The 25,009-nt window shown below is 44.2% G+C and overlaps 1 protein-coding gene across 1 annotated transcript in view; it reads left to right on the forward strand.

Moving 5' to 3' along the window:
• LPHN3 (latrophilin 3) overlaps positions 1-25,009 on the forward strand; it is a 269,403-nt gene that overhangs the window by 205,219 nt on the left and 39,175 nt on the right. Inside the window, exons 15-18 of the mRNA XM_010004508.1 lie at positions 8,813-9,022; positions 9,508-9,728; positions 16,205-16,271; positions 17,670-17,761. Coding sequence (XP_010002810.1) covers positions 8,813-9,022; positions 9,508-9,728; positions 16,205-16,271; positions 17,670-17,761 — 590 coding nt within the window. The remainder of the gene's footprint in view (positions 1-8,812; positions 9,023-9,507; positions 9,729-16,204; positions 16,272-17,669; positions 17,762-25,009) is intronic.

A 25,009-nucleotide genomic window follows, 5' to 3' on the forward strand; every position in this document is an offset into this window, starting at 1 on the left:
GGTGCCTGCTCTGCAAGTTCCAGGCTGGGATTTAATTATTAGCAAAGCCTACGTGGCAAGGTGGAGCTGGAAGGTGGTGCTGCTCAGGAGGTGATTGATGGTTGTCTGGCTCTCTAGCATGAACCAGCAATATGTCTTTGTCTGAAGGGGCAGAAAATGACATTGGCTAACCATGGGCGCAGGGATTTGTTGGTTTGCTTCAAGAGCAGAAGTTGCTCAGATCCGTTCCAGCCTTAATGGGACAGTACCCAATTAAGAGGGGGAGATTTTAGTTTAAAGATGCTTTCTGCATGTTAAAATTATAGGGCCAGAGCTTCTTATTCACCTGAATATTCCAGTGGGGTGATTACTGGTGCCCAAGAACAAGAACCTGCCGTGCACACGGGCAAGAACAATTCATCTTTACCTGCAGGTCCTCCTCCAGGTGCTGTCAGAGCCCCAGCCAACATGGGCAGAGAACAGTAGGACCAGAATGACCTGGGAGCTAGACCTCCCTGGTGCATCCTCCTGGCAAATGGTGACCTTACAGACCTGCAGCTTTTGTTGCCCTTTCAGACAATTTAGCAGGACAAATGAGAACCTCCCTTTTGAGAGAGATTTTAAGACCTCGAAACAAATCACTGTTTCCATGAGCTAAGAAGTTGATTTGGCCTGTGTTATGAAAAAAATGGTTACATTCTGACAGATACTTTGCTGAGTTATAAGATAGGATGAACATAGATAATAACTATGTTAAATATGTCATTTTTGTTTGAATTGGTAGGATATTTGTTATGGCCCTTAAATGCTATTAAAATATCATTGTTCCCATGCCATGGGACAAAGCCCATAGTTAAGAAAGTCATTCTATGTATGTAATTGCTGCAGAATTATTCAAAATTGACGAGCTGTTTTTCATCCAAGCTTGCACTTTGCATCCTGTTCATTATAGCAGATGCATCTTAAATGTACCATGGGAAAAATACGCAGCCAGAAAACAAGTTCAGAGCTGGTGGGAAAATGCAATTAAAAACAACACCCTAAAACACAATAAGCCAAGGTACCTCGGGGTAAACAATGTTGCTTATCAGACTGTAGTAAATGCCAGAGCTTACTCTTCTTTTAAAAGTAAATAAATAACTAAAGCAAGAGAGAAAATGGGGGGAAAAGGAGGTGTTCTAACTGTAGCAATTAATTGGAAGCTTTCAGATGTTATTCTATATCACAGACATGTTACACTGTGCTAATTATTTGGGGAATGGAAGCATAAGGCAAGCTAAGGAGAGAAAGGAATAAAAATATATGAAGTCTGAATGGAATGCAGTGGTCCATTGCCTAAAGCAATACAGCCATTTTGGATATAAAGGGCAAGCTGAAGTTATTGCAGTGCTGATTTATCCATATATTAGCACTTATGGGATTGAGCAGCAGTGAATGAAAGCAGAAGTGGGTGCAGGATTTGCAAAAGCACCCCAACTGCAGAATTAAATTACTGAAACTGCTACGCAGTGAATTTTGCAAGGCAAATAGTTTTACACTGATAAGGTACAAAAGGAGTACAAAAAGTGTGCTTTATGTTTTCTCAAAAAAAGATGATGTATTACATATCTCAAACAGTAACTTACTACAATTTGTTATTAAATGATAACTGTTTTAATTAAGCAATTAAATGGGCTTGTATTCGTTGAGGTTTTTAACATTCAAAATGCATCAGTATTTGAGTTTGTGTTAGGAACAGAAATCCGTGGTGTCTATTTACTCAAAAGAATGAGGAGTGGTAAACAGCACATTTTGTGACACCTTAGGTCAAGTAATCTATGTCTGTGGGGTCAGTTCAGAGCTATAGCTGGCAGCAGTTCTTGGGCTTTTTGTTTAGGTGGGCAGTAAGTCACTCCAGGTTGTTCCTTGACTTCCTCACCCTCAGCTTGACACGTTGTTCTCAGGTTGAGCCCCAGGTGTGTCGTGCTGTTTCTAGTTCTGCCAAGTTGGACGTCTTGCTGGTCCTTGTCCTTCCCTGGAGCAGTGACCCCAGCCTTGTCAGGTTTTGGGTGTTCAGCCTGAAATCATCTGGAGCCTGGGTTCAGAAAGATGTACTCCGAGCCCTTGAATTTCTGATTTCTTAGTTCAGCACTTGGAGGTGTCAGAAATAGGAGCACACAGCAGCCTATTAGCCAGACCCATGAGTACCTACTTTCTTAGCGTTGCCCTTCTTTACGCTCCGCTCTGCAAGCCAGGGCTAGTGACACAGTGAGGAGTTGTGCCACACAGCATGGGGCAGGGTTTCCTGATCCTCTGTCCTAAAATGTGCAGTTCAAGCAACTCCTGTTGGCCTTGCTCTATTTTTTGCTACCCCCTTCCTTTCTAGCTGACAGCAGGGTGAACAAGATTTCAAAATGATGGTAGTGGCCATGGTGTGGTGGAGCCGTGTCCCAGCTGAGTAAGACCATTGGTGCAACAGCAGAAGCTGAAGATGCTGTGATGACATTTTTCCCAGGCACTCAAATTAACAAGCCAGCAGCTTGGCTGGTGCCTGTCATTTAATTGCCAGTCCAGTGCTAAGCTGTGTAGATGTCTACACTGAGTTTGGCACAGCCAGCATAGCTGGTTTCTCAGGTTGGAGGTGCCTTATGTGTAAGTACCCAGCCAGCACAGGAGAGCAGGATGGTGGATGGAATTACTGTCCCAAGCCTCCCTGCCTCTCCACAACTGCATCTCACCTCAACTGCATCTCAGTTGCAGTGGTGTTGGTGAGTGCAGTGGAAATGCTGGGCTCCTGCCACATGCTGTATCCATAGTAGCTTTTGTAAAACATGGTGAGGTGAGGTCTGTACCCATGTCTCTCTGCACACCTGCCCCTCTATTGCTGTATTCTGGCCCCAGGGGTTTCTGTTGCTTGCACTGACTGCTGCTCCTAGCAGTCACTAGAAGGCTGTTGCATTTTGGGGAGAGGTTTGTGGGAAAGGGTTCTCCTAGGAGGCCTTCACCTTGCAAAGGAAGGAGGAAGATGGTCTGTGTGGCCTGTGCAGAATATGAAGGCATCTTTGAGGACTAAGACAAGGAGAGGAAAGGTGGCTAAACCACCTTGCAACAGTGCTTGGGGATCTGGGCCTTATTTCAAATGGCCATGGTCAGAAGACAGTGATGTTGCCCAGGGACTTTAGGTGTTAATTAAGCTCTTTTTATTTCTGGGCTAGAACCTAATGGTGCCCATGACAGCATCACCTTTGCAAAGCACAGGGGGGATAGGTACCAGCTCTGTGGGTCTTGTGTCTGTTGTGGAGCAGAGATACCTGCCTCCCTCAGTGCATCCTTGGGGAAGAGGGAGAGAAAGGGTGCTAAAGCAATGGGATCCCCCCAGCACCTATCCTTCTTGGCCAGAGTGGGGGGAAAGCCCCCTTGAAACCTCTCATGTCTGTATAGCCACAGCAGGCAATGACATTAGGCAGCTGTGGGAGCCCTTGGCGTTTCCTCCCAGTCTGTGTAGCCCAGCTGATGCTTTTGGCACCCGTACAAAACCATCTGCTTCTTAAGTAGTTCTTTGCACTGAGCCACAAAGCATTGCAGCCAGGTCATAGCAGTAATCTTCTCTCAACACCAGTGATGGGAGGAAAAAGGGCAGAGGGAGCCCACACAGCCCCTGATAACTACAGATCTGAGGAGGAGCATCAGCAATGCACAGGAGTTCAAATCTGTCCCACTTGGGTCTCTGCCCTGCCCAGCACACTGCCAGCTCCCACCAGGCACCAGGCAGTCATATCTGAGCTAGTTGATGACACTGTGCTTTTATTTACTGCTTGCTTATGCCTCCACCCCCAGACGTATTACTCTTTCCATTCCTGGAGGGACAGATTAGGCAAAGGCATGTGTCCTTTGCAGCTGGCAGCTTGGTTTGGCTTCTGTTTTCTTCTACTGATGTTTTTAATAAGGGAGGAAATGGCTGTTCATCTCAGGGAGAGCCATTCTGTCATAAGCTTACATTCCCTGGGATTTGTTTTTATTAGCTCAGCTCTGGTATACAGGCACTGCCAGAGCTGCTCATTGATTTTCCCAGTCTGGATAATATCTAGGTTGTCTGTTCACCCTGCTGTGGTTGCTGCCAGGGGTCCTCTAACTCCTCCTGTACAGGTTTCCATCAGGACTCTTCTCCTGCCACTCTTAGGCCCACTGGAGCAAAAGCAAAGCTTTATACCAAAGCCAGGGAAGTCTTCTTTCACTGGATTTTGAGTCAGGCTCATGCCTAAATCATACATGTAATACATATTCAATACAGAAACCCTTATCTTGGGCTGCATCAAAAGAAGCATGGCCAGCAGGTCAAAGGAGATGATTCTCCCCTATTCTGCTCTTTTGAGACCCCACCGGGAGTGCTGTGTCCAGTTCTGAAGTCCCCAACGTGGGAAGAAGATGGAACTCTTGTAGTGTGTCCAGAGGTGGGCCATTAAGATGATCAAAGGGCTGGAGCACCTCTCCTAACAAGACTGAGAGAGTTGGGGTTGTTCAGCCTGGAGAAGAGAAGGTTCTGAAGGGACCTTACAATGGCCTTCCAGTGCCTGAAGGGGCTGCAGGAAAGCTGGGGAGGGACTTTTGACAGGGGCTTGTAGTGAGAGGGTAAGGGGCAATGGCATAAAACTGGAAGAGGGGAGATTTAGGTTAGACAATAGGAAAAAATTATTCAGTGTGAGGCTGGTGAAACACTGGCCCAGGTTGCCCAGGGAAGCTGTGGAAGCCCCCTCCCTGGAAGTGTTCAAGGGCAGGTTGGATGGGTCTCTGAGATATCTGGTCTGGTGGGAGGTGTCCCTGCCCATGCAGGGGGATTGGAACTAGATGATCTTTAATGTCCCTTCCAACCCAAACCATTCTATGAATCTATGATTCTATGATTTTGTTTCTTTCAATTAGTTGTTCCTGTTCTTAAAATAGTCTACAAGTCAGTTTACCTGTGAAACTAACATAGCTAAGTGGTAGCAAACCTCCTTGGCTTGTATACTGGGCCATGCAGCACCAGTCTTGAGAGCCAGAGCATTTGAGCAAGGTGGTGTTTGATTGATGCTGTTAGGAAATTACCCCTTGGACTGGTGTCTGGTATCTCCCATAGTCTCTCTCCTGATTGCTCAGGACTTTGGGGAGAATCTCGAGAACCAAGAGTTGATTGTTAATAATACACTGATGGTTTGGGATGTAATTTGCATGCCTTGGGGACCCTAGGGCTTGTGGGGTGCTGGAAGGTTAGATCAGTGCCTATGTCAGACCTATTTTATCCTCAGGCAGGGAGTGCTCCAGCAGTGCTGAGCACGGAAAGGATCAGCTGTCCACTGCAACCTGTCTGCTGGGACACCCAGTGATGCTGCTCAGAGCCTCTGCTGATGTTCAAGGGCTTTTGGAGCTCACTGTGCATGGGAAGGGCTGGCAGCGTGGTGCAGCGTGCTGGGGAGGTCCTGCATGGTTCTGGGTCATGGGGAGGACTGGCTGTGTGTTGGAAAGAAGCAGTGCAGTGCCAGGTGGTAGGGAGGACCACTGCAGGGAGGAGTGGCAAGGTGCTGTGCACAACCTGCCCAGCCATGTAGAGTTGTCCCAAGAGAGTGTCAGCAGTGGAGAGCTGGCAATGGACAGACAGCAGTGAACCCTGATGGGCAGTGTAAAGTGAAGATTTATTCCTCTTCCATGTCTCTGTGGTTGAGGGACCAGGCTTGGAGGCTGCGACCCAGGTAGAGAATCTTGGTGTGCTGTTTATCATACTTAACAGTGGAACACCAAATACAAACTGTGTAAAGCAGGTATGGTGCTCCTTTAGCAATCAGGTGATGGGAAGGATCATCTCATGGCACTGAGGAGTGAATGTCACTATTATTACCACTATTATTCTGCTTTGTGGCCTGTGGCAGCTCAGTTTCAGTCTCCAGCAAAAAAAATTCCCTTTTGTTGGACATGCTAAGGTAAAAGCTCCAGATGTGCCTGGCCTGGGACCAGTTGGCACTGCCATGGGAAGGTTGCCACTGCTTAGTATCTCCTCCCTGACCTCCTCTGTTGTGGCACCTGAAATTGGCCATCCCAAACAGTATGGAGCACACCCATCCTGTGAAATCCAGCTCACTTTTCTTAGAGTTTACTAGAAAAGCTACAAATTCCTTTTCTTTTTTTCTTCCAAGGTGTTCTGAAATGGCTCTTGTTCCTGGTTTGTTCCTGTTAATCCTTTTTTTGTTTGTTCTTTTGTGAGTTTGTTGAGTTTGGGGAGGGAGTTTGTAATTATGGAGTTGTTGTTATGGTTGTTTCCCAGCATTCCAGGGATGGGTGTTATGTACATATGATCAGTATTATCATTATGATTACTATTAAAAAGAAGAGTAGTAATAGTAATATTATTATTATTATTATTATTATTATTATTATTATTATTATTATTATTATTATTATTATTATTATTATTATTATTGTTATTATTATTAATATTAATAATAATAATAACAATAATAATAATAATAATAATAATAATACAGCAGTGAAGTCTGTGTTTCTTGGTTTGCATTTCTTGCTGAGCATGGTGAGCTTAGTGGCAAGCAACCCTTTCCTGAGGAAGACTGTGAACCTAAATATCTGGATCCCTCTCCAGGAGCAAAAGCACCCCCAATTCCTGCATTGTGTCTTAAAGCCAGCAGAGTTATGTTTTCATGATAGAGGTACAGGAGCTGAGACCTGTGAAATTCATCTCCTATAGAGGAAGAAGCCCTCGGAAGCCTTTCCCTGTGCCAGACTAACTTTCTTTTGGGGTAGATGAATCTGTGGCATTGGTGGCATTTGGATGGGATAGATGCATCTGGCCAAAGTCTGCCTGATTTTCTTCTCCTTACATCTGCCCACACTAGCTGCCTTGCCCTGCTCACCCAGTCCCAGAGCTCCTGGTCACTTCAGCCTGGCAGAAGGACCTAATCAGTGGAGCTGGCAGGATTGTTCAGGGAAATGTTCCCCTGCCCTTCCCCAGCAGCCTCAGACAAAAGAAAGAATGATTTGCAAGGTGCAAGGTTTGCATTAACATTTTTTCTCACTGAGTTAAGAGGAATGGATGAGCTGGAATGACACTGAGATAAAGCAATGCACAGGCGCCAGGAAAATGACATGTGCTTCATCTTCTCATTTTTCTGGGTGCTGCTGGAGGAGCTGGCTGGAATAGGCATTTCTGTCATGATCTACAGTGAGCACAGAATGTTTTCTTGCCTCTCTGTTGGGTTTCTGACCCCTAGTTCCTTAGATATCGGGAATACTCAGGAAGAATGGCAAGAACATTTGGGGAAAGGAGCCCTCATGTCTCCCTCTCCAAATGTCACTGGAGAGAAAACTTCCCACATGGATGAGATGGAGGGGAAAGTCTCTCCCCATCTTTCATTATCATTTGATGCCTATCACTCATGCTGCTAAACCCAAACAGCTGAAAGGTTTGAGTTGTTTCTCATGGGTGCTGACATAGCAGAGTGTATATCAGGAAAGGCTTGACATTTGATGTGGCTTTGTCACTGGCAAGCAGGCAAAGGAAATGGATAAATTAATCACCTTTTCCCCCCATCTGTCACAAGGTTTTATCCCATGGGGAGGAAAATGTTTCCAGTTTGTCCTGGCTTTTTGAAGTGTGACACTGTTCTGTTTGCCAGCCTACGTAACACCTAAGTCATCAAAATACCAGAGGTGAAGGGGAATGTGAATACCAAAAATAATACAGCCTGGTGGATCACAAAGCTGGGCTTCAAGCCCCTCTGGTCTTTTTGAAAAGCCCTCAGAGATTTCCAGCCAATCTTTCCATCAGCTCATTGACTTTAACCGCTTAGCCCTGAGCAGCCATCTTATGACTCAGTGCATATTTCTTATTTACCTTTTACTAAGTAATGATATCTCTGCTTTGACCACATCTGATGGAAACCTGGGGAGTTAGGGGTGAGCTTTACAGCCTGAATAAGGAGTAAGGTAATGAGATGCCCTCAGTGTCAGGGTCCCAGCACCCCCCTGCTCTTTCTGGGAAGGACGAGCAGTGTAAGCCCAGGAGCAATCCAGCAATGTTTTATCAGCAGAGCCAACACACACCTCTGCTGCCCATCACAAAACTTCCTTCCTGAGTTGCCTGACTTTGCCACTGCAATGGCCAAGTTTGCATGGCTTGGGGGTGAAGCCATGTTAGAAGTTCATCCCAGGGAAGCAGTCGCTTTGCAGTCTGTCTTCAAATCACTGTTGTGTTACGATTCAAAAGCAAATTCATCTTAAAAGGTCTTTATATTTTTCAGGGTAGCATTCCAGTATGACTTGCCAGGGTTTTTTTAAATAAAGCTCCAGGGTTTGAAAAATGAAAATCAAACTTTATTTCTCCTTTCCCATTGAATAAAAAACACAAGGCATTTAAGCAGTCTCTTTCTATCCAAAGCCTTCAAGCTCATACATCTCTATGAATGTTTAAAGAGAGCCTTTTTTCACTGTTGGTAAATGCTAGTAATGGACTTGTGGTTGTAATCTCCACAATGTTGTTAGCATTACAGGAATTTTTAGACTTGAATCACAGTGTTCCATGGTCCTTTATGCTGTGTGTCTGTTCCTTTGCTGTGTTTTTGAAAATGAAGCCGCACACAAGACTTTGGAGTCTGTGTTTCAGGTTGCAGCTTTTTTGATACAAGATTCAAATCTAGGTCCATTTAGTCTTTTTGCTACTGGTCCCTTGTGTCACAGCAAGTGATTCACAGGTGAGCGAATACAAAAATTTGGAGAGGGGTCTCAGACAACCTCACTCTGTGTCTGGGATGAATTAGAAGTCATGCAACATGCAACTGATTATTATTTGTTGTTGTTGTTTTACCTCCAGCACAGTGATGCAGTCCATGACCTGCTCCTGGACTTTATCACGTGGGTTGGCATCCTGCTCTCACTGGTCTGCCTCCTGATCTGCATCTTCACCTTCTGCTTCTTCCGTGGGCTGCAGAGTGACCGCAATACAATCCACAAGAACTTGTGCATCAGCCTCTTTGTGGCAGAACTCCTCTTCCTCATCGGCATCAACCGGACTGACCAGCCGGTAAGAGGCAAAGCTTCCTGTGCTCCCACCACAGGCTCTTGTCTCAGTGTGTATGGGATGTCTGATCATGCAATGAGATATATTCTAGCACTGCCTTAACTCCATGCGTGAGTCCTCAGAGGATTTGGCCCTGTTTGTTAGCTGGGAGTCAAATGCTGATGCCTGCTGTGATTTCAGAGGCTCTATGTGCATTATTTGTAAATAAAGCACGTGTGCATGTTTAATAAGCAGGTTGTAAAAATGTGCTTATCCTGTGTAAATCTTCATATGTTTCTTTGCCAGACTGTACATACCTACGTTTGTATCTTTACACTTAATATATATATGTAGAGATGTGTCTGTTTTAATATGGTTCACACACATTTTCCTATATTCTTCCTTTGGAGAAGATCAGAACTCCCTCATTAACGTCCCAGGAAGAGTAATCCTGCCTGTTGCATTAATTCAGCATGGTACAAATCCCTTCTCTCGCTCTTTTCATGCAGATTGCCTGTGCTGTCTTTGCTGCCCTCCTGCACTTCTTCTTCCTGGCAGCTTTCACCTGGATGTTCCTGGAAGGGGTGCAGCTCTACATCATGCTGGTGGAGGTTTTTGAGAGTGAAAACTCCCGGAGGAAGTACTTCTATTTGGTGGGCTATGGCATGCCTGCCCTGATTGTGGCCGTATCAGCAGCAGTGGACTACCGGAGTTATGGCACAGATAAAGTGTGAGTGGGCCTTGGCACTGCTTGGATCTGGTCAGGAGGGATGGGAGTGGGGACAACAAAGGCAAGTGAAGAGCCCAGAGACCTGGTGGGCCAAGGAAGTGCATGCAATCAAAACTCAGCCCAGGAGCCTTGCCTTATCTCTGTGTCTCCGACACAATCTGTGGTGATGCAGGACAAACTCCCCACTGGGAAATTATTTGCAAAGGTGTTTTCTTGGGGAAGTCAGTCAGGGAAAATGTCATCACATCAGGAGAGGGGGCTGTCCCAAGTCTCAGTTTGGTACTGTATCAGAAAGGTTACCCTTTTGCTCTAAGCAGAGTCTGGATGATGAAACGCTGCTTTCTTCTTCCTCTTTTTAAAGTGTTCTATCAAATTAGCAGAGCCTGTAAGCAAAGTAGGTGGTAACAGTGGAATGCATTAGACTCTTTGCAAATCACAACAGCTACATCATTTATCCTTATGAATATTCTGAAACGTTCTCAACAATGCTGAAGCTGGTATCAAAGCACAATTTAAATGATCATGCAAGACCATCTAATGGAAAACAAAGGGAACATTGAGCCTTTGATTTTCTTTATCAGCTTTGTTGCAATAGCACTAACAGTGTGTTCTTATTGACTACATTTTAAATTCTTGTTGCTTTCCCTTGTCAGCCTGCCTTCCCCCTGTCATTTTAACTGAATTAAGAGCTCAATCTGAAGCTATGAGCCTTTGGCATTTTAAAAGCTCTTTTTTAGCATAGGTCAGGTCAGGCCACAGCAGCAGTTGATATTCTGTTAAATTCAACTGCAAAATTTTTGCCTGAAACCTTATTGTTATATATGAACCTGATTCCTTGTGGAAGGAAATCTGCAGAGCAGTAGAGCTGCTCGTGATCCATTACCATGCCAGCTGTTAGGCTTGCATCCCAACTGGATATTTGCATCATTCTCCTCCCATGAGGAGAAGAGTAACCTGAATTTGTAAAAATGTCATACTTTGTGGAAAGGAAATGGCCCACACAGATTAAGGGGAGAGGGAGTAAGTTTTCAAGGATCTCTACCAATTTATCCCAAGCAGTTTAACCAACTTTGACAGGCCTAGGGGGCAAAGAAAAATAACACAACAGCTGATTACAGTTTCTGGAGAAGACTGTTTCCATCAGCTGCCACCTGCTTTCTGCCCCAATTAACTCTTCTCTTCACATCCCCTCTTGAACAATATATAAGCCCCCATTGAATCAGATACTGAAACATTCTGCCTTGTCCCTTTAGACAAATTGACTCTTACTGTGGTGTGTCTACAGAGGACCTGTCTCTTCACATGGGGCACACTGGACCTCAAACATGTTACAGCCCAAGGAGCTGCAAGCCTGGCTCCCTGGAAAGCCAGCTGAGATGCTCCCACACATCTGCCATCACTGGAGCTGTATCTCCACCAGTCCAGTACTCAGTCTGGTGTTTTAGTGGCTGCTCCCCCCAGCACAAAGTAGTATTTTTAATGATTAAACGTGTATATATAATATTTTGCAAATAAATATTTACAGCTATTTGCAGAGCCTAAAATATTTACTTATACTCTCTAATTCCAGAGTGCACGTTTTTATCACATTCTCAAAGTGGAAAATAAAAAACATACAATATGTTTTGTATAACTATCATGCTCCATCTGCTTGATAGATGATGATGTATTTTTCTGTATAATGTTATTAGAAGGGTAGAACTGATTAGAATTTGTAGTGAACTATATGCCAGGCATACATAATTTGATTGCAAGAAGTTGCTTGGTTTTGCCGGGCTTTGTAAAACATCTTCTGGAATATATTACTTGCCTCCCTCCATTATTTATTGCATTTGCTTAAGCAGGACTTATGGAGCTGTTAGTGTTATTTGTTTTTTGCCTGGCATGTGGTGCCACCATTCATACGTCTCACGATGATTTGCTTAGACACCCAATGTAGGTTTTCTTGATTTCATTTTCCTTTCTAAATCCAACCTTCCTGTAACAAATGCCCAGATTACGTAGCCAGGAACAGACAGTTGTTTCTCTCTCTCTGTTTTTTCTCTTCACTTGCTGCTTTTGATTTTCTGAGGCATCCTATGTCCTAGTACTCACATTGGCAGTTTGGAGTAGCTACCCAGTAAGGATACTCTTCTACACTTAATTGTTCCAAGGATTGGAATTGATCCTTTTTCGTTTACTGGTTGTTTTGGGTTTTTTTGTTACTGTTTCAGAGCAGGTCAAGCAACTCATATTAGGAAATTGATTTGCTTTTATAACCAAGCAGCAGTGTAGTGATTCCATGGAAAGATCATCCCATTCAGGCCAGCAGGGACTATTCATATGAACAAGCTCAGCCATGTTTGCCCTTTCCTCTAAATAAATTAGAAGTGTTGCATCTCACCTTCTTCTAATTTCTTCCATTTACTGTAAGTAAAGGTAGAAAGCAGGAAGCCCCACTGAAGGGACTGTGATTGCCCCAACATTGCCAAAGTGGTTCTGGCAATGCTCACGTGAACTTCCAAGACACCATTTCTTACAGGCCAGGTCTTCACCTGCTGAGTCTTAAATGGCTGTATCTCAAGTCTTGCTGCAAAAGAGAAAATGCTGCATGATGGTTCAGGAGAAGCTAGATTAAGACTTTAGCAGCCTCCCTTTAAGATGACTCACACAAGTAGCAGGCTGCCCAAAATCAACAGCAAGAAGCTATTCCATATTCCCATACTGTCCTGGGTTTCATATCAATACCTCTTAAAGACCTCAGAGGAAAGCAGCTAGGCTTTGAATGGTTCCATATATTTTAGAAAACAGACTTGCAGGTATATTCACTCATTGGTGATCAGATTCATCGTGACAGGAATCTCTCTATTGTTTCTCCCTCTCTCTGCCCACTTTTGGGATGCTATAAAGCAGGCTATACATGGTAAGCCATCCAGCTGTCAGAAAGCAAAATGAAAGCCTGGTGTATGTACACAGCTTCCAAGTCCATCAGCCAGCTGCTGACATTTTATGCATGTTAATGTTCCTTGGAAAATAGCTTCTAACAATATGGCCTGTCTTGGGTGCCTCCACTGAGCTAGGCTTATTTTCAGTGCTCGTGCTGGGTATTTGGAAGAGAAAGCATGAGCAATGTGGATGCTGGACTGCGTTGAGGAGAATCTATATTGCACCCTTGAAAGGCATGTCTTGTGCAGACATTTCCAGTTACTGCACCCAGGCAAGGAGGCTGAACAGCCACGTGAAACAAACTGCTGAGCTCCCGTGAACAACATGATATGTTTAGGGCTCTTCAAATGTTACGGTCCAATGGCAGCTAATGATTGTTTATTGGCTATATTTAGTGCACACCAGGGATAGTTTAGTATTTGATTTCTCTTCATGCAGAAAATAGAGCAAACTCTTTGTAGTCTTTATTACTTGAGAAAAGCTTTAGGTGAATATAGTGACTTGCCACTGTGGAAGAGGAGGAAATTAAAAAATAAAAGGAAAGCAGCATCACGGAGCTCATTGCAAGCACTGAATAAGGTGGTATAAGTCTTGGAAGAAGCAGTGGGGTTTTGAGCAGCACTCCCTGCATCCACAGGCTTTCAGATAATAGCTCTGCCTTGTACTGAGCCCTGAAGCAGGGCATTTGCTTAATGGCAGCTGAGTCTAAACTTGTAACACAGCAAGTCTGTGTTCATGGTGCAGCTGCACGTGGGGGGCAGAAGTAACTCGGCAGCCCAAGATTAGCAACTTTGGGAAGTGAGTTGCCTGATTGCTTCCTTGTTTTGAGGAGCTCATTTATGCAGCTCATTGTGCATGTGGGTTTTTTGTCTTTTAAGGAAAGAAAAGCTCAGTGTGGTACTTGTCTGATTAGCAATTTACAGCTCCTCAATGCAACTGGCGGGATGCCTGTGTTTTGATGTTTTGGTCTTAATTTGCATTTTTAACGAGGTATGACTTAAACAGGTTCAAAGTTGCATCCCTTCCTGATTACCAAAAAAAATACCCTGGCTTTTTTTAAGTCCCTCTGCAGCTTAGAGGCAGGCCTGCAGCTTTCCATTGAGTCACCCAAGACTGAGTGTCATACACGATTTCAAAGAAAGGTGATTTTTCTATTCAAAAAAACCTGAAAAATGACATCACGTTCTTTAAAGTGTGCAGACAGGTGGAAAAAAAAAAAAAAGGCATTTTCTGGTTTTCATAAGCTGTACTTGTCCCTAAATGAAGCTGTCTCTCATTGAAAGAGAACCCTTTTGCTCCACGTCCCCCACATATCCTGAGGGCAGGACCCGGCTCTTTTTGTTTCCCATCCATAGCATCCATCTCCTGTCACTGAATTTTGTGGTCCACAACCAGAGACAGATTTATTTTTTTTTAGGGGAACGGGGTGAAAATTTCATCCATTTGGCTGACTGGAAAGAAAACCACTTGCTTCACACTTCTTTGCTCAGCCCAGCACAGCTTTTCCCTTTGCTTTCACCAATTTCCCCCGTGTCCCAGTCTATACTTGAAACCAGCTGCATCAGATGTGACCATATGGCTGGCCAGAATGCTTGAAGGAGTGAAGAGAGAGAGTTGATGTCTTTTCTCTTCCCTGGGCCTTCCAAGTGCCAGCTCCCTCTTTGTGCTGAAGGAACAGCAAGTTGCTTGGCGATTAAAATACACTGTGTTCCCAACTCCTGTGCAGCAGGGGTTAGGGAATGTTTTGAATGCTAAGCTGTCAAAAAAGTTCAAAATATTGTAGTTTAAAATGAAACAAAACAACCCTGTGAGTCCTTTCCCACACACCAGCACTCTTATTATCAGTAGAAAAAAGTTGTGGAGCTGCATATTCCCTGATTTATGTGTGGCAGCTGAAGAATAAGCAGTAGTTACACATTTTTCCTAAGGGATGGTGCTGGTATAAAGTCTGGAATGCCATGTAATGTGTGAGCTGCTGCTACACCAACACCTTTTTTCAGGGATGGGGAAGAGCACTTTTCACAGGGACTTCATTATCCTTGAAACGTCTGTTCCTTTGTCAAATCTAGTTGCAATTAGGTGACATTTCAGAAGTTATTACAAGTGATACACAGATGTCATGAAAGCATAAACCCTTTCCTATAGGAAAGCAGACTCAAGTAGTTTCTAGTCACTCGTGTTTTTTCTATTACCTGCTGCATCTAAATCACCTTGAACTTCAGCAGCCACAGAGGAAACAAGATTTCCCTGTAATTGCTCTGAAACCCTCTGTTTGCCTCTTGCATTAAGATTTTGATGCTCTCACATGAAGATTTTGGATGAAGAGCTGCAGAGGCAGTTCAGGAATGATGGTCATGGAAAGGACAGTATTTTAATTTGTGACAAATTGTGGTATGACCATATATATCTCGATACATCTTCAACACTGACAAGGCCTGAAATTTATGTGGTCAGGGAGGGAAGTGAGAAGCTTTATCTGCATCTTTGAATTTATTCATATCTTGGCTTCTCCCAGTCGTAGAGGTTCAGGGCATGTTTTATTCTCTTGGCAGGCAACTCCAGCTGAACTCTTCCATGAGGCTGCTGGCAAAGGCTTTGCCTGATGCAAAGTCCATTGGAAGGGAAAAAAACCATGCAGCTTGTGCACTAGAACTGTCATTTCTGGGAGCTGTTATCTCTTCCACCATGATAAATTCACATATACGGGTCCTGTCACTTGCCTAATGATGAAATTCCATTGGGTGTTTGGTATGAGAGTGGCTTTACGCTTTCTTTGTATTTCAAACATTATACAAAACTTTCTTGGAATTTATATTTGTCTGTCTTGTAACCAGTCACTTCCATTTTATCTTCCTGTCACCTAGAACGAACCAGGAATGGAAATGTAATTTCCCAGGGGCCTTAAAAAATGCGGGGAGTATTAAATGCGGTTGAAATTAAGTGATTAATAATTTAGTTTTAGGCCATGAATCAACTTCATGTGATAGCACAGACCATATGCAACCCTCGAAACATTAGTGAAAACAAAACACTCTAGAGGCTCAGGGAAATAAAACGCTCTAAAGGGGAAGTTGCTGAACCTAATTAAACCTCAGCCTTCTGTTACCCAAATCCCGCTTTCTATTTGCACCAAATTTGCTCTGATCTGCTTGCTGGAGAAATGTCATCTCACTTGACAGTTGACAGACAGCTTGCCTTGCATCAGAGCAACTTAAAGAGGAAAGGGAGATCCATGGATGCTCATCAGATCCCTTCCATGAAAATAAACAGTTTGAAGGCTTTTTTTTTCCAACAGATGCAGAAAGCCTTTAGCAACTAGGCCTTGTGTCATTTTCTCCCTGCTTCCTCCAGAGGTAATTATCTTACTCCATCAATAGCGCTGTCAGAAATTGGGCACATAACTCAGCATTTAAATGAACAAGCAATGTAATATTTCCTGTCTCCCACCGACGTGTTTTGCAGTTCACATTCTTCTCTGTCACTCTCTCACTCTTGATGTATGTCCTGCGTGCAGTCCTTGAATGCCTTCTCTCCCCTGTGTTTCATTACAGATGTTGGCTCCGACTTGACACCTACTTCATCTGGAGCTTTATAGGACCAGCGACCCTGATAATTATGGTAAGAACTCCTCATTATCTACTCCATCTCTCAGGTCAAGAAATAAAACTTTTGATGTCCCTTTACTCCTTATCTTTAATTTACACAGATTAATTTGAGAAAGGCATGTTCTTCTGTGACCCCACCTGGTACATCCAATTAGACCCTCATTATGAGAGGCTCCTCTTGGCATTGCAAAACACTTGGTGAAAATGGGCTGAGGAGCCTCGGAGTGGGTGCTTGCAGAGTTTGGTTTCTACTGTCGGATGTTTAGAGGTGCCAGACTCTACTTTGGTGCCCCTCTCTGCCTCTCTGCTTTTTGAATTCAAAGGCTTTGCATTGGTCATGCAAAATAGGGAAATCTGGGGAGGAAGGAATGAAGTCAAGTCCAAACGGGAAGAGAGATTCAATGGGAGATTCAATTTTTTTCCTGCCCAGCAGAAGTTGCAGCTTGTGTGAAGTCACGGTTAGCACATTGCCAGTGCATCAGCTAACACAGCAACAAGGTAGAGAACCCAACCTGAGAGGCAGCTGCAGTTTTCTTATACTTTAATCACTACAATATGGCTTAAATAAACCATTCTCAGTTTTGACTAGACTACAGTTTGGCTAACACAGCAAACCAGGAGCTCTCACTTCAACGCAGACGTTGTTCCTTCTTCTCCTGCTTGTCCTGCAGCTGGGGGCCATTCAAGAAGCCTTCCACACCAGTGAGGGGGCCATGCCACCAGCTACAGCTATTGGGTTTTTTTCCCCCTTAAGCATTTCGTTCACAACAAGATATCTTCCCTTTGAATAGGTACCAAACTGTGGCCTAGGCTTTTGGAGGAACTCCATGCCAGGAATTGGCAGTCTTGCTAACACTGAGGCATTGAAACACCATTGCCTCTTTTACAGAACAAATGAAACTCTTTTTCCTTTTTTGTTTTTCAACTTTGCATTCTGCTAAGCATCTTTAGCAGTTGTGATTTCCCTGCCCATCTCCCCTGTTACACCATATTGAAAAGACATATTAAGAGAAGAAGTCTTTTTTGCTTCATTACACCGGGGCCAGCTAAGCAAGATGCTTGGAATGACTTTTCACCACTGTACACCTCTCAGACAAAGAAGAGCCATTATAGCAAATATTTTTAACTTTCCAAAACGTCATGGGAAGCACTGCAGTTGATGTTGGAACTAGCCAACATAGGCAACAAGTACCACAGCTTTGCTAACACTGTGGCATCACAAGTCCTGCAGTCTACAGGCCAGACCACCTTAGAAAATGCTTGACAATCTTCTGTGATTCAGTTGCTACAAAACCATAGTGAGAGCTAGTTTCCTACAACAACTCCTGTTACAGAGAAGCTGACTTTCTCCCCATCATGTTGTGCTGTGTCACGTAAACCCTTGTTTTTTTCTCCTTCCTCCCCATTGCAGCTTAATGTCATCTTCCTCGGGATCGCTCTCTATAAAATGTTCCATCACACTGCCATACTGAAACCTGAATCTGGATGTCTTGACAATATCAAGTAAGTGGCTGGGTTTGGTTTTTTTCCCTTTCTCTCTGCATGTTTCTGTCTTTTGCTGTTTATGCTGCCTTTCCCCTCTGAGGAGGATAAAGGGGGACCAACTCTGCCAGCAGCAGTGGCAGGCAGGAGCAATACATTGGGTTAGGGCACTGCAGGATGGTTTCTAGTAGGTCCCAACAAATGGCTGCTGATGAAGCAGTGTCTTTACTGGGATTTGGCTGCCAGTGGTGGCATTTTCCATTCAATTTTGCATGAAGGAAGCAAAGCTGCATTTGCTGTCATTGAAGCAGGTAACCTCCTAGTCCCTCTATGAAAAAGGAAATCATGCCCAACAATTACCAGCTAATTATTGCAGTCTCTACAGGGAAGGTGTTGAAATAGTTGATCATTACAATTTCTCCTTGCTCTGAGGGCAACTGCCTTACTTCTCCTCTGTTTGTTTTGGCCCCTGACAGATTTAATGGCCTCAGATTCTCCCCAGAATCTGATTAGTTTCAGCCAAGTTACCGTGAGTTTACCTGGGGGTGCCCACACCAGAGGATGTGCTTGCCAGCCAAGGCAGGTTTTGCCCTTGAACTTGGTTAACGTGAGCCTGGGCACCTTACTGCCTAGCAAGCTGCTTCATTAGAGTATTAGTCACCATCAGTGCCTCTTTATTCAAATACCTCTGGCTTTAATTACTCACTTCAAAAATACAAGTGGGATTTCAGGTATAGATGGGATAGGAAGTCTGATAATTATTTAGAACCATCTTAAGAACCTCAGGAGGAGGGGGGTTGTTGAGAGTCAGCCCACCCAGGACAAGGAGCCTTGTGCTACACAGCTGGAAGTTGTTTCTCCCTTCTCTTCTGTGGTGGGAGCAGGAAAAGACGCATGGGGGGGGTCATTAAGATATGACTGAGTTGCACAGTTGCCAGGCAGTTCTCAGCAAGGTTATTGTTCTTGCCACTGAGCTGCTCTCACAGATAAGGCTTTAATTTAAGCTCTGTCAGTCTTCCCTTGAAACACCTAGCATGCAAGGCTTGCAATGCCACTGGCCTGCCACCACCTGGCATGGTCCTTTTGAGGGAAATTTCAGTTTCTTAGGTGCAGTTTCTTCTCTGAGGGTTGGGGGGAAAGAGGACCTATGCCTGTACAAATGCAGGAGACCACAGTGTGCCCAGGAACTCTCGGGGCCCTCCTTCGCCATGTCTGTCCCCGTTCAGGTCACCGACAGGCTTCTGTGCAGTGTGTTTCTCCTGCCATCGCTGAACTATAGGATGAAACTGGAGGAGCAGTCCCTCCTGGATGTCCAGGACTGATCCCAGCATGATAGTCTTTCATTTGGTCTCGACTGAGGTGTTAAAGGAATGGTACATCTAATAACACTTATTAATGTGACTACTCGTCGTGCATTAGTGCTGTGGGATTGCTCACTGAGAACAGCCTTTCGAAGGTTACCCACACAAAATCTGTCTAGAAAGCCTTACAGTATGACATTTAAATTAAGAACTTGGGGGAGAAAAACAAACCCAAGCCCTTATAATTAAAGCAGAAATAGTAATTGCCTGCTGAATAATCTTGCTTGTGCTAATCTCTGCTACCCTTGTTTAAAATGCCAGGAATTTATACAACCCGTTACGTCAATTATAATGTCATTGTAAAATATTTTATAGGTTCTTTGGCAGATGAGTGTCTGTTCCTGATTTGAATTCATTAAAACGTTTTGAAAACACAAGCAATTAAATACTTTTACATGTGTTGCTGAAACCTTTCCAAACATGTTCCTTCATTGCAAATGATATTTTATGCTTGAAAAAAAAATAAGAGAAACATAATATGAACTTGGGAAGACCCCAGGCTCGCCCTAGGAAGTTTATCAAAACAAGAACTTCTGAATACTTAAGTAGGAAAAGTTAAATCTCTAAGTCCAAGGCATGTGTTGTCTCAATGCCAGGATATGCTTGAGTTAGGAGAAGGTGCAGATTTTTAACAGAGAAGGGAATTCACCTTTGAGAAAACTTTCCTGGGGATGTGAGGGGCTTGCAAACTTTTTGGTCATCATGGTCATCTTCTAGGTAAAACTGTAGTCATCCTCTCTGTAAGATGAGGGTCTTTTTCCAAAGTCATTGTCTCTCAGTTGCAAAATGTGGGTGTTGTACAGCAGCTCTGGAATAACAAGCCACTGCCCACATTATTTCACAGGTGCCCAGGTGACTTTCTGAGCTTACCTCTGTGGCTCCACACAGTTGGTGAAAAGACACCCAGATCTGTTTCTCAAGACCTGTGCTGCCTTTGCTGGCTATCAGCATGGTCCCAGAGCCTTTCATCTTGTCCTCCTGGCTTATATCTCAAAACCCAAACCAAAGCAAAGGCCTGGGTTGGAGGGCTGTTGCTGCCATCTGCATGTGACAGCTTTATGGCACTCAGGAAGCTGAATGGCAGTTTGTTCTCCCAGTTCATTTCCTAGCATGACTCTGTGTTAGGCTGTGGTGAAGCTCTCGCACCATAAATCCTGACCCCGTTCAACGGCAGCAAAATGCTCGATTCCCTATGGCAACATTAAAATAAAGGCCATAAAATATTTTAATAGGCTGTTAATAAGTGCCCCTGCAATCTGGTGCTTTCCTATGTCACTTTAAAGGTTAAAAATACATTATGAAGTATAGAAAATAGAGAGCCAAATAACTCCACTTAAATTAATGAACTTGATAAGGCATCAGGTGTCACCTGGGATACCTTTAATTACTACACCAACAGAAAAGCCATTCAAAGGGCAGTGCCTGAACCAGATGCTGTGTGGCTGAAAGATTTGTAGACACTGTGCAAAGTTGTAAAAATAAACTTCCCTAACCTTCAGAAACAGTCCCTGTATTATTGTGCCAGCACAGGAGAATCTGACATTCCCGCAGTGAAGCACTGGTTACCCAGGGATTACCCAGCAAAAGATTTGATGACCTTTTGGGTTGGTTGTTTTTTTTTACCCACACTAACATTTGCAGCTTAGCTCAGCACTTTCCAGAGGGAAGTAGGGTAGCCACATACGTGGGTCCTTCCCCCTGTGCCAAGAGCATCCTCCCTGTGTGCATGGCAGGCTGGTCCTGAGCCAAATCAGTGGGTTGTGCCCTCTGAGACAGCAAGGTTCATGCTCTAGTCCTGCTTTTGAGGCACGCAGCCAGGAGATGTGAGTTTGTTTATGTGGGCTCTGTTGTTCAGAGCTGCAAGAGTTACTGTGTCTGCTGGTGATGCCAGGAGAGCACACTAGCTCCCATTTCACAACAACTACCGTCCCCAGGCGCAGCACACTTTTAGCTGGGACCTTTTCAAAAGAGTTGACTTCTGCCTTCGCTATGTCTCAACAGAAATGTTACAGGTTCAGCCAGGGTGAGGATCTCTGCTGCCCTTTAAAGATCTCTTTAGTAAGAAGCAACACAGTCAAGGATGCTGAAGTAGTTGTCTCATGGGTGGTGGGTGTAGCTTCTTCCTATGCCTCCCCAAATGCAGGGCAGCCTTTCCCAATGGCTGTTTCTGGGTGCTCAAGGTCCACTTTGGCCATGACGCTTTCATTTCTTCGCAGCTTGTCAGCAAATGTAGGTGAGCAGAGGTGGGCAGTGAGGAGAGTCTTGTGTCTCTCCCGTGGCTGTCTGAGAGCATGGGGGGGATTCCAAAGCTGCACCAAGTAGCTCATGAGGACAAACTGATTCCCTATCAGTAAATGTACCCAGGAAGGTATAGTTCTGGAGGATTGATTCCCCCAGTTCTTACAAGCTTGCAAGGACAACAGATCTTTCAAGCCAGGGACTATGCAACATTTTTGGATGGCAAAAGGCTCCTGTGTTGCTTGCATCTATAATCTGCAAGGTGGAGATTATAAGCATATCAGTGTGGTATTGATGCACTCTTGCTAGCAGATGGCTCCTTACAAGGACGTGTTACCAGCTGGAATACTTTAGAGCAGCTGTGAGACTGTTTTACTGGAGGTTGCTGCCAAGTGGAGGGATTTCTGGAGTCGAGCAGCTAGAAGTCTCTCCTTTGTGCTTTTCCATTGTGTGGGGTAGATGTTAGATGTGCAGAATGTCTCAGACAGTCATCCATGGGAGTACACCAGATCTTATATTTTCACTCCTGTAGGAAGCATTATATGACAAAGGAAAACCCATCTGTATGTGAAAAATCCAGCACTGTTCTGCTGTTTTCCATCCATTAACTCTTTTCCAAGTGGTCAGACAGGTACTGTGGCTGCTTGTGGTCCTCGCACGGCAGGTTTTCATCCAACCTGTGTCAGATGCTGCAGCATGACAATCAATCCACATGTTTCCATAAGCTTGACCCCCATCCTGTGTGCAAAATGGAAGGCTTCAAAGGAACCCCCTGCCCAGATGCCTCTGTGCTGTGTGGCAGCACAGTGCTGCTTCTGCTGCCATTTGAATACTGCTCATTCGAGTCACCATGGCATTAGTAAAGAAAAAAACAACAAAACAAGAGAGGCTAAAATGATGGCAATCCAAATGTGCTTTTCACCATATCTTCTGAAGTCTGAGGCCCCATCTCTGCTGCGTGTTGTTTGTGCACAATATGGGGTGCATTACTTACTGACACGGAAAAATGGTAGAACGTCAGGAGAGCAGTTACCAAAAGTCAAGTCCTATACGCCGATAGAAAGGATTCATCCAAAGAGCCAAGCAGCTGCCACACCTGAACTTACACAGGGCATCTCCAAATGGCCGGAGGGGAGAGGCTGAAACCTCCTTTCCCCTAGCAGAGACAAGAAGCCATCCTTTCTCTTCCCCGTAGACGTAACCTTTCCTTTGAAGTTCCTACAGGCGCCTGTCCCCTCTCCCCCCAGCTCTGCCTGGCTGCGGTCGGGTTTGTTAGCATTTCTCCCCTGGCCAGACCAGACTTCCTGACATTCTTCTGTGCTGCAGTATGTGGCAACGAGATTTTATTTTATTTACTTTGGAAGGGCCACACGTCGGGCCGTAGCTGCCAAGCGTGGTTGCAGACCCACTAGAAAGAAGGTAGGAGGCGAAGGGCTTTGTCGGCTCACTTCTCTTTTTGTCCCTCTTTATTGCAGTTTTTGTTTCAGCCAGGGTGTAGCTTAGCTTGTGCCATGGGCTTTCTGGGTGCTTTTTAGAAAGCATAAATTGTGGGGACCTCTTCAAAGAGGAGTATGTTGGGCTGTAGTCCTGGGTTTGCTGGAAAAGCTCCTCCAGCGCCATAGAAATCCACTGAGAAGTCATATTGGAAATTTAATTTTCTTTCAGAGAGAGAGAACCAGAGTTTTAGCTGGGATCTCCTTTTGTTGCTAGAGAGGCACCATTAATGAGGGGATTTTAGGTAGTTTAATTGTGGAATTAATCATTATAGTTTTGGTGCACCTTTCTTCCCTCTTGCTCCCATCTCATCTTCTGCAATGATAGAATAAGCACTACATCCAAAAACTGAAATTCCCTGGAAAAAAAAGAAAAGTGTTTATTCCCAACATGTGGGAGAATGTTTAGGTATTGTGGTTCACAAGAACACATACTGAAATACCAGTCATGGGGATGATGCAGAAACATCCTGTTCTGCAGCTTTCAGAAACCAATCCCCAAATGAGCCCCCCTCAGCTTGCTGGCTGCCATTGGAGCTTCAAATGGCCCAGGACTAGAGGCACATGGCCCTGATTTAATGGATAAATTAAGAAGTGTATGTTCTCTCAAGTTTCTGACTTGAAACAAAACTCACACCGTACTCTTAGGTTTATTTATTTTTTCCATGAGAGTCTCTTGCTTACAGGCTGACAGAAATAAATCTGAGAATGTGCAACCTAAAAACCAAGAATTAGGAGCCAAATGCAAAGACTCAGCATTGATTACTACTCTATGAGACCTTGCAAAGCCCAGTCTGGACTCTTTTAGGGAGTTTGGCCCAGGCTGGGGGAGGTGAGGGGCAAGGAGCATCAGGCACAAAACTTGAGAAGACCCTTTTGCAAATATGCCTTCTTTACAAACTGTTGCCATATCCAGCTTTCCCCATATGTTGTATGGGTGTAAGTGATTATCTGCTCATTTTCTTGCTTCAACATATGTATTTTATTTAAAGAGACATGACTAATCCCAGCCCCCAGATTAGCTTGTTGTTTCAGTCCTGTGGGTTTTCTTAAATCATAAAAAAAAATAAAAATCCTCAGAGTTAGGTAGAAAATTGAACACAAAGGTTAAACAGAACTTGCAGAAATCCTCTGCGGAAATGTTTAAATTAAATCCTTGATTTAACACAGCGGTATTGTGCTGGCAGGAGCAGAGCTTTGCCAGTCTAGTTTTATTTACTCAGTTGATTGAAATGCAGAAAAAGTAAACATCCTGGGTTTGGTGCAGTGAGGAACGAGTAAGACTTTTGAAAATGCAAGATTTCTTCTCGTTTGGTAGGAAAAGCTTAAATTACTGATGCAGAACAGCAATTTGTAGCTGTTCTCCTTTTACTGAAGAAGATTAATTTGTGCTTTATTCTATCCATTTTAGAAACGTTTGAAAGTGGGGAGACAGTGGTATTATTTCCCCTTTTTCTATTGAGGTTGAAGCTCACTTATTGGTTTCCAGATCGTTTTTGTTTAATCATAGGGTACTGCAATTTGGAAACACTTTGTGATGCCAAAGGGTCTGGACTTGAATATTGTATTGGGTTCACACGGGGCACTTGACTTGGAAAACAGAAGCACTTTAATCCTTCATTATTTCTGGGTTTGTGGTTGCTTGGGAGTGCACAGCAAGGACAGTTACAATGAAGGGTGCAGCTCTTGGGAGCATGCCCCATCTGGGTGCAGAAGGCCCAGTCCTGTATCTTCAGCATTCTAAGTTCCTGGAGAAGTAAGGGTCAAAGGTCTGTGGCAATGTGCAGACTCCTGTAGAGCAGGAATTGAGGAAAGGAGGTGATGGGCACCCACGCAGCTTCAAGGAGGAGTGTACGTGGGCGTGAGTGGTAGAAAGGATGAGGTACAAAGGGTTTGAAACACAGGTAGTGAATGCAAACACTTAGAGGAACCACAGTGAACCTTTGTTGAACATGACCCAAAATCCTCGCTGGCCATTGCAATGTTAAAGAAAATAGAAGTGCCTGTAAAGAATGAGCTTTCTGTTCAGATTTTCATACAACCCTCCTAAGAAAATAGAGAGACTAACCGAGTGGGCTGTTCAGGAATAGGACATTGAAAATCTCACTTTCCCAGCCAGATGGGTTATATGCAGCCTTTTTGGACTCCTCTAACTTCTGGGGACAGAAGGTTCAGAG

The sequence above is a fragment of the Chaetura pelagica genome, unplaced genomic scaffold (genome assembly GCF_000747805.2).
Source record: "Chaetura pelagica isolate M959 unplaced genomic scaffold, ChaPel_1.0 scaffold571, whole genome shotgun sequence".
In the NCBI taxonomy this organism is placed as follows: Eukaryota; Metazoa; Chordata; class Aves; order Apodiformes; family Apodidae; genus Chaetura; species Chaetura pelagica.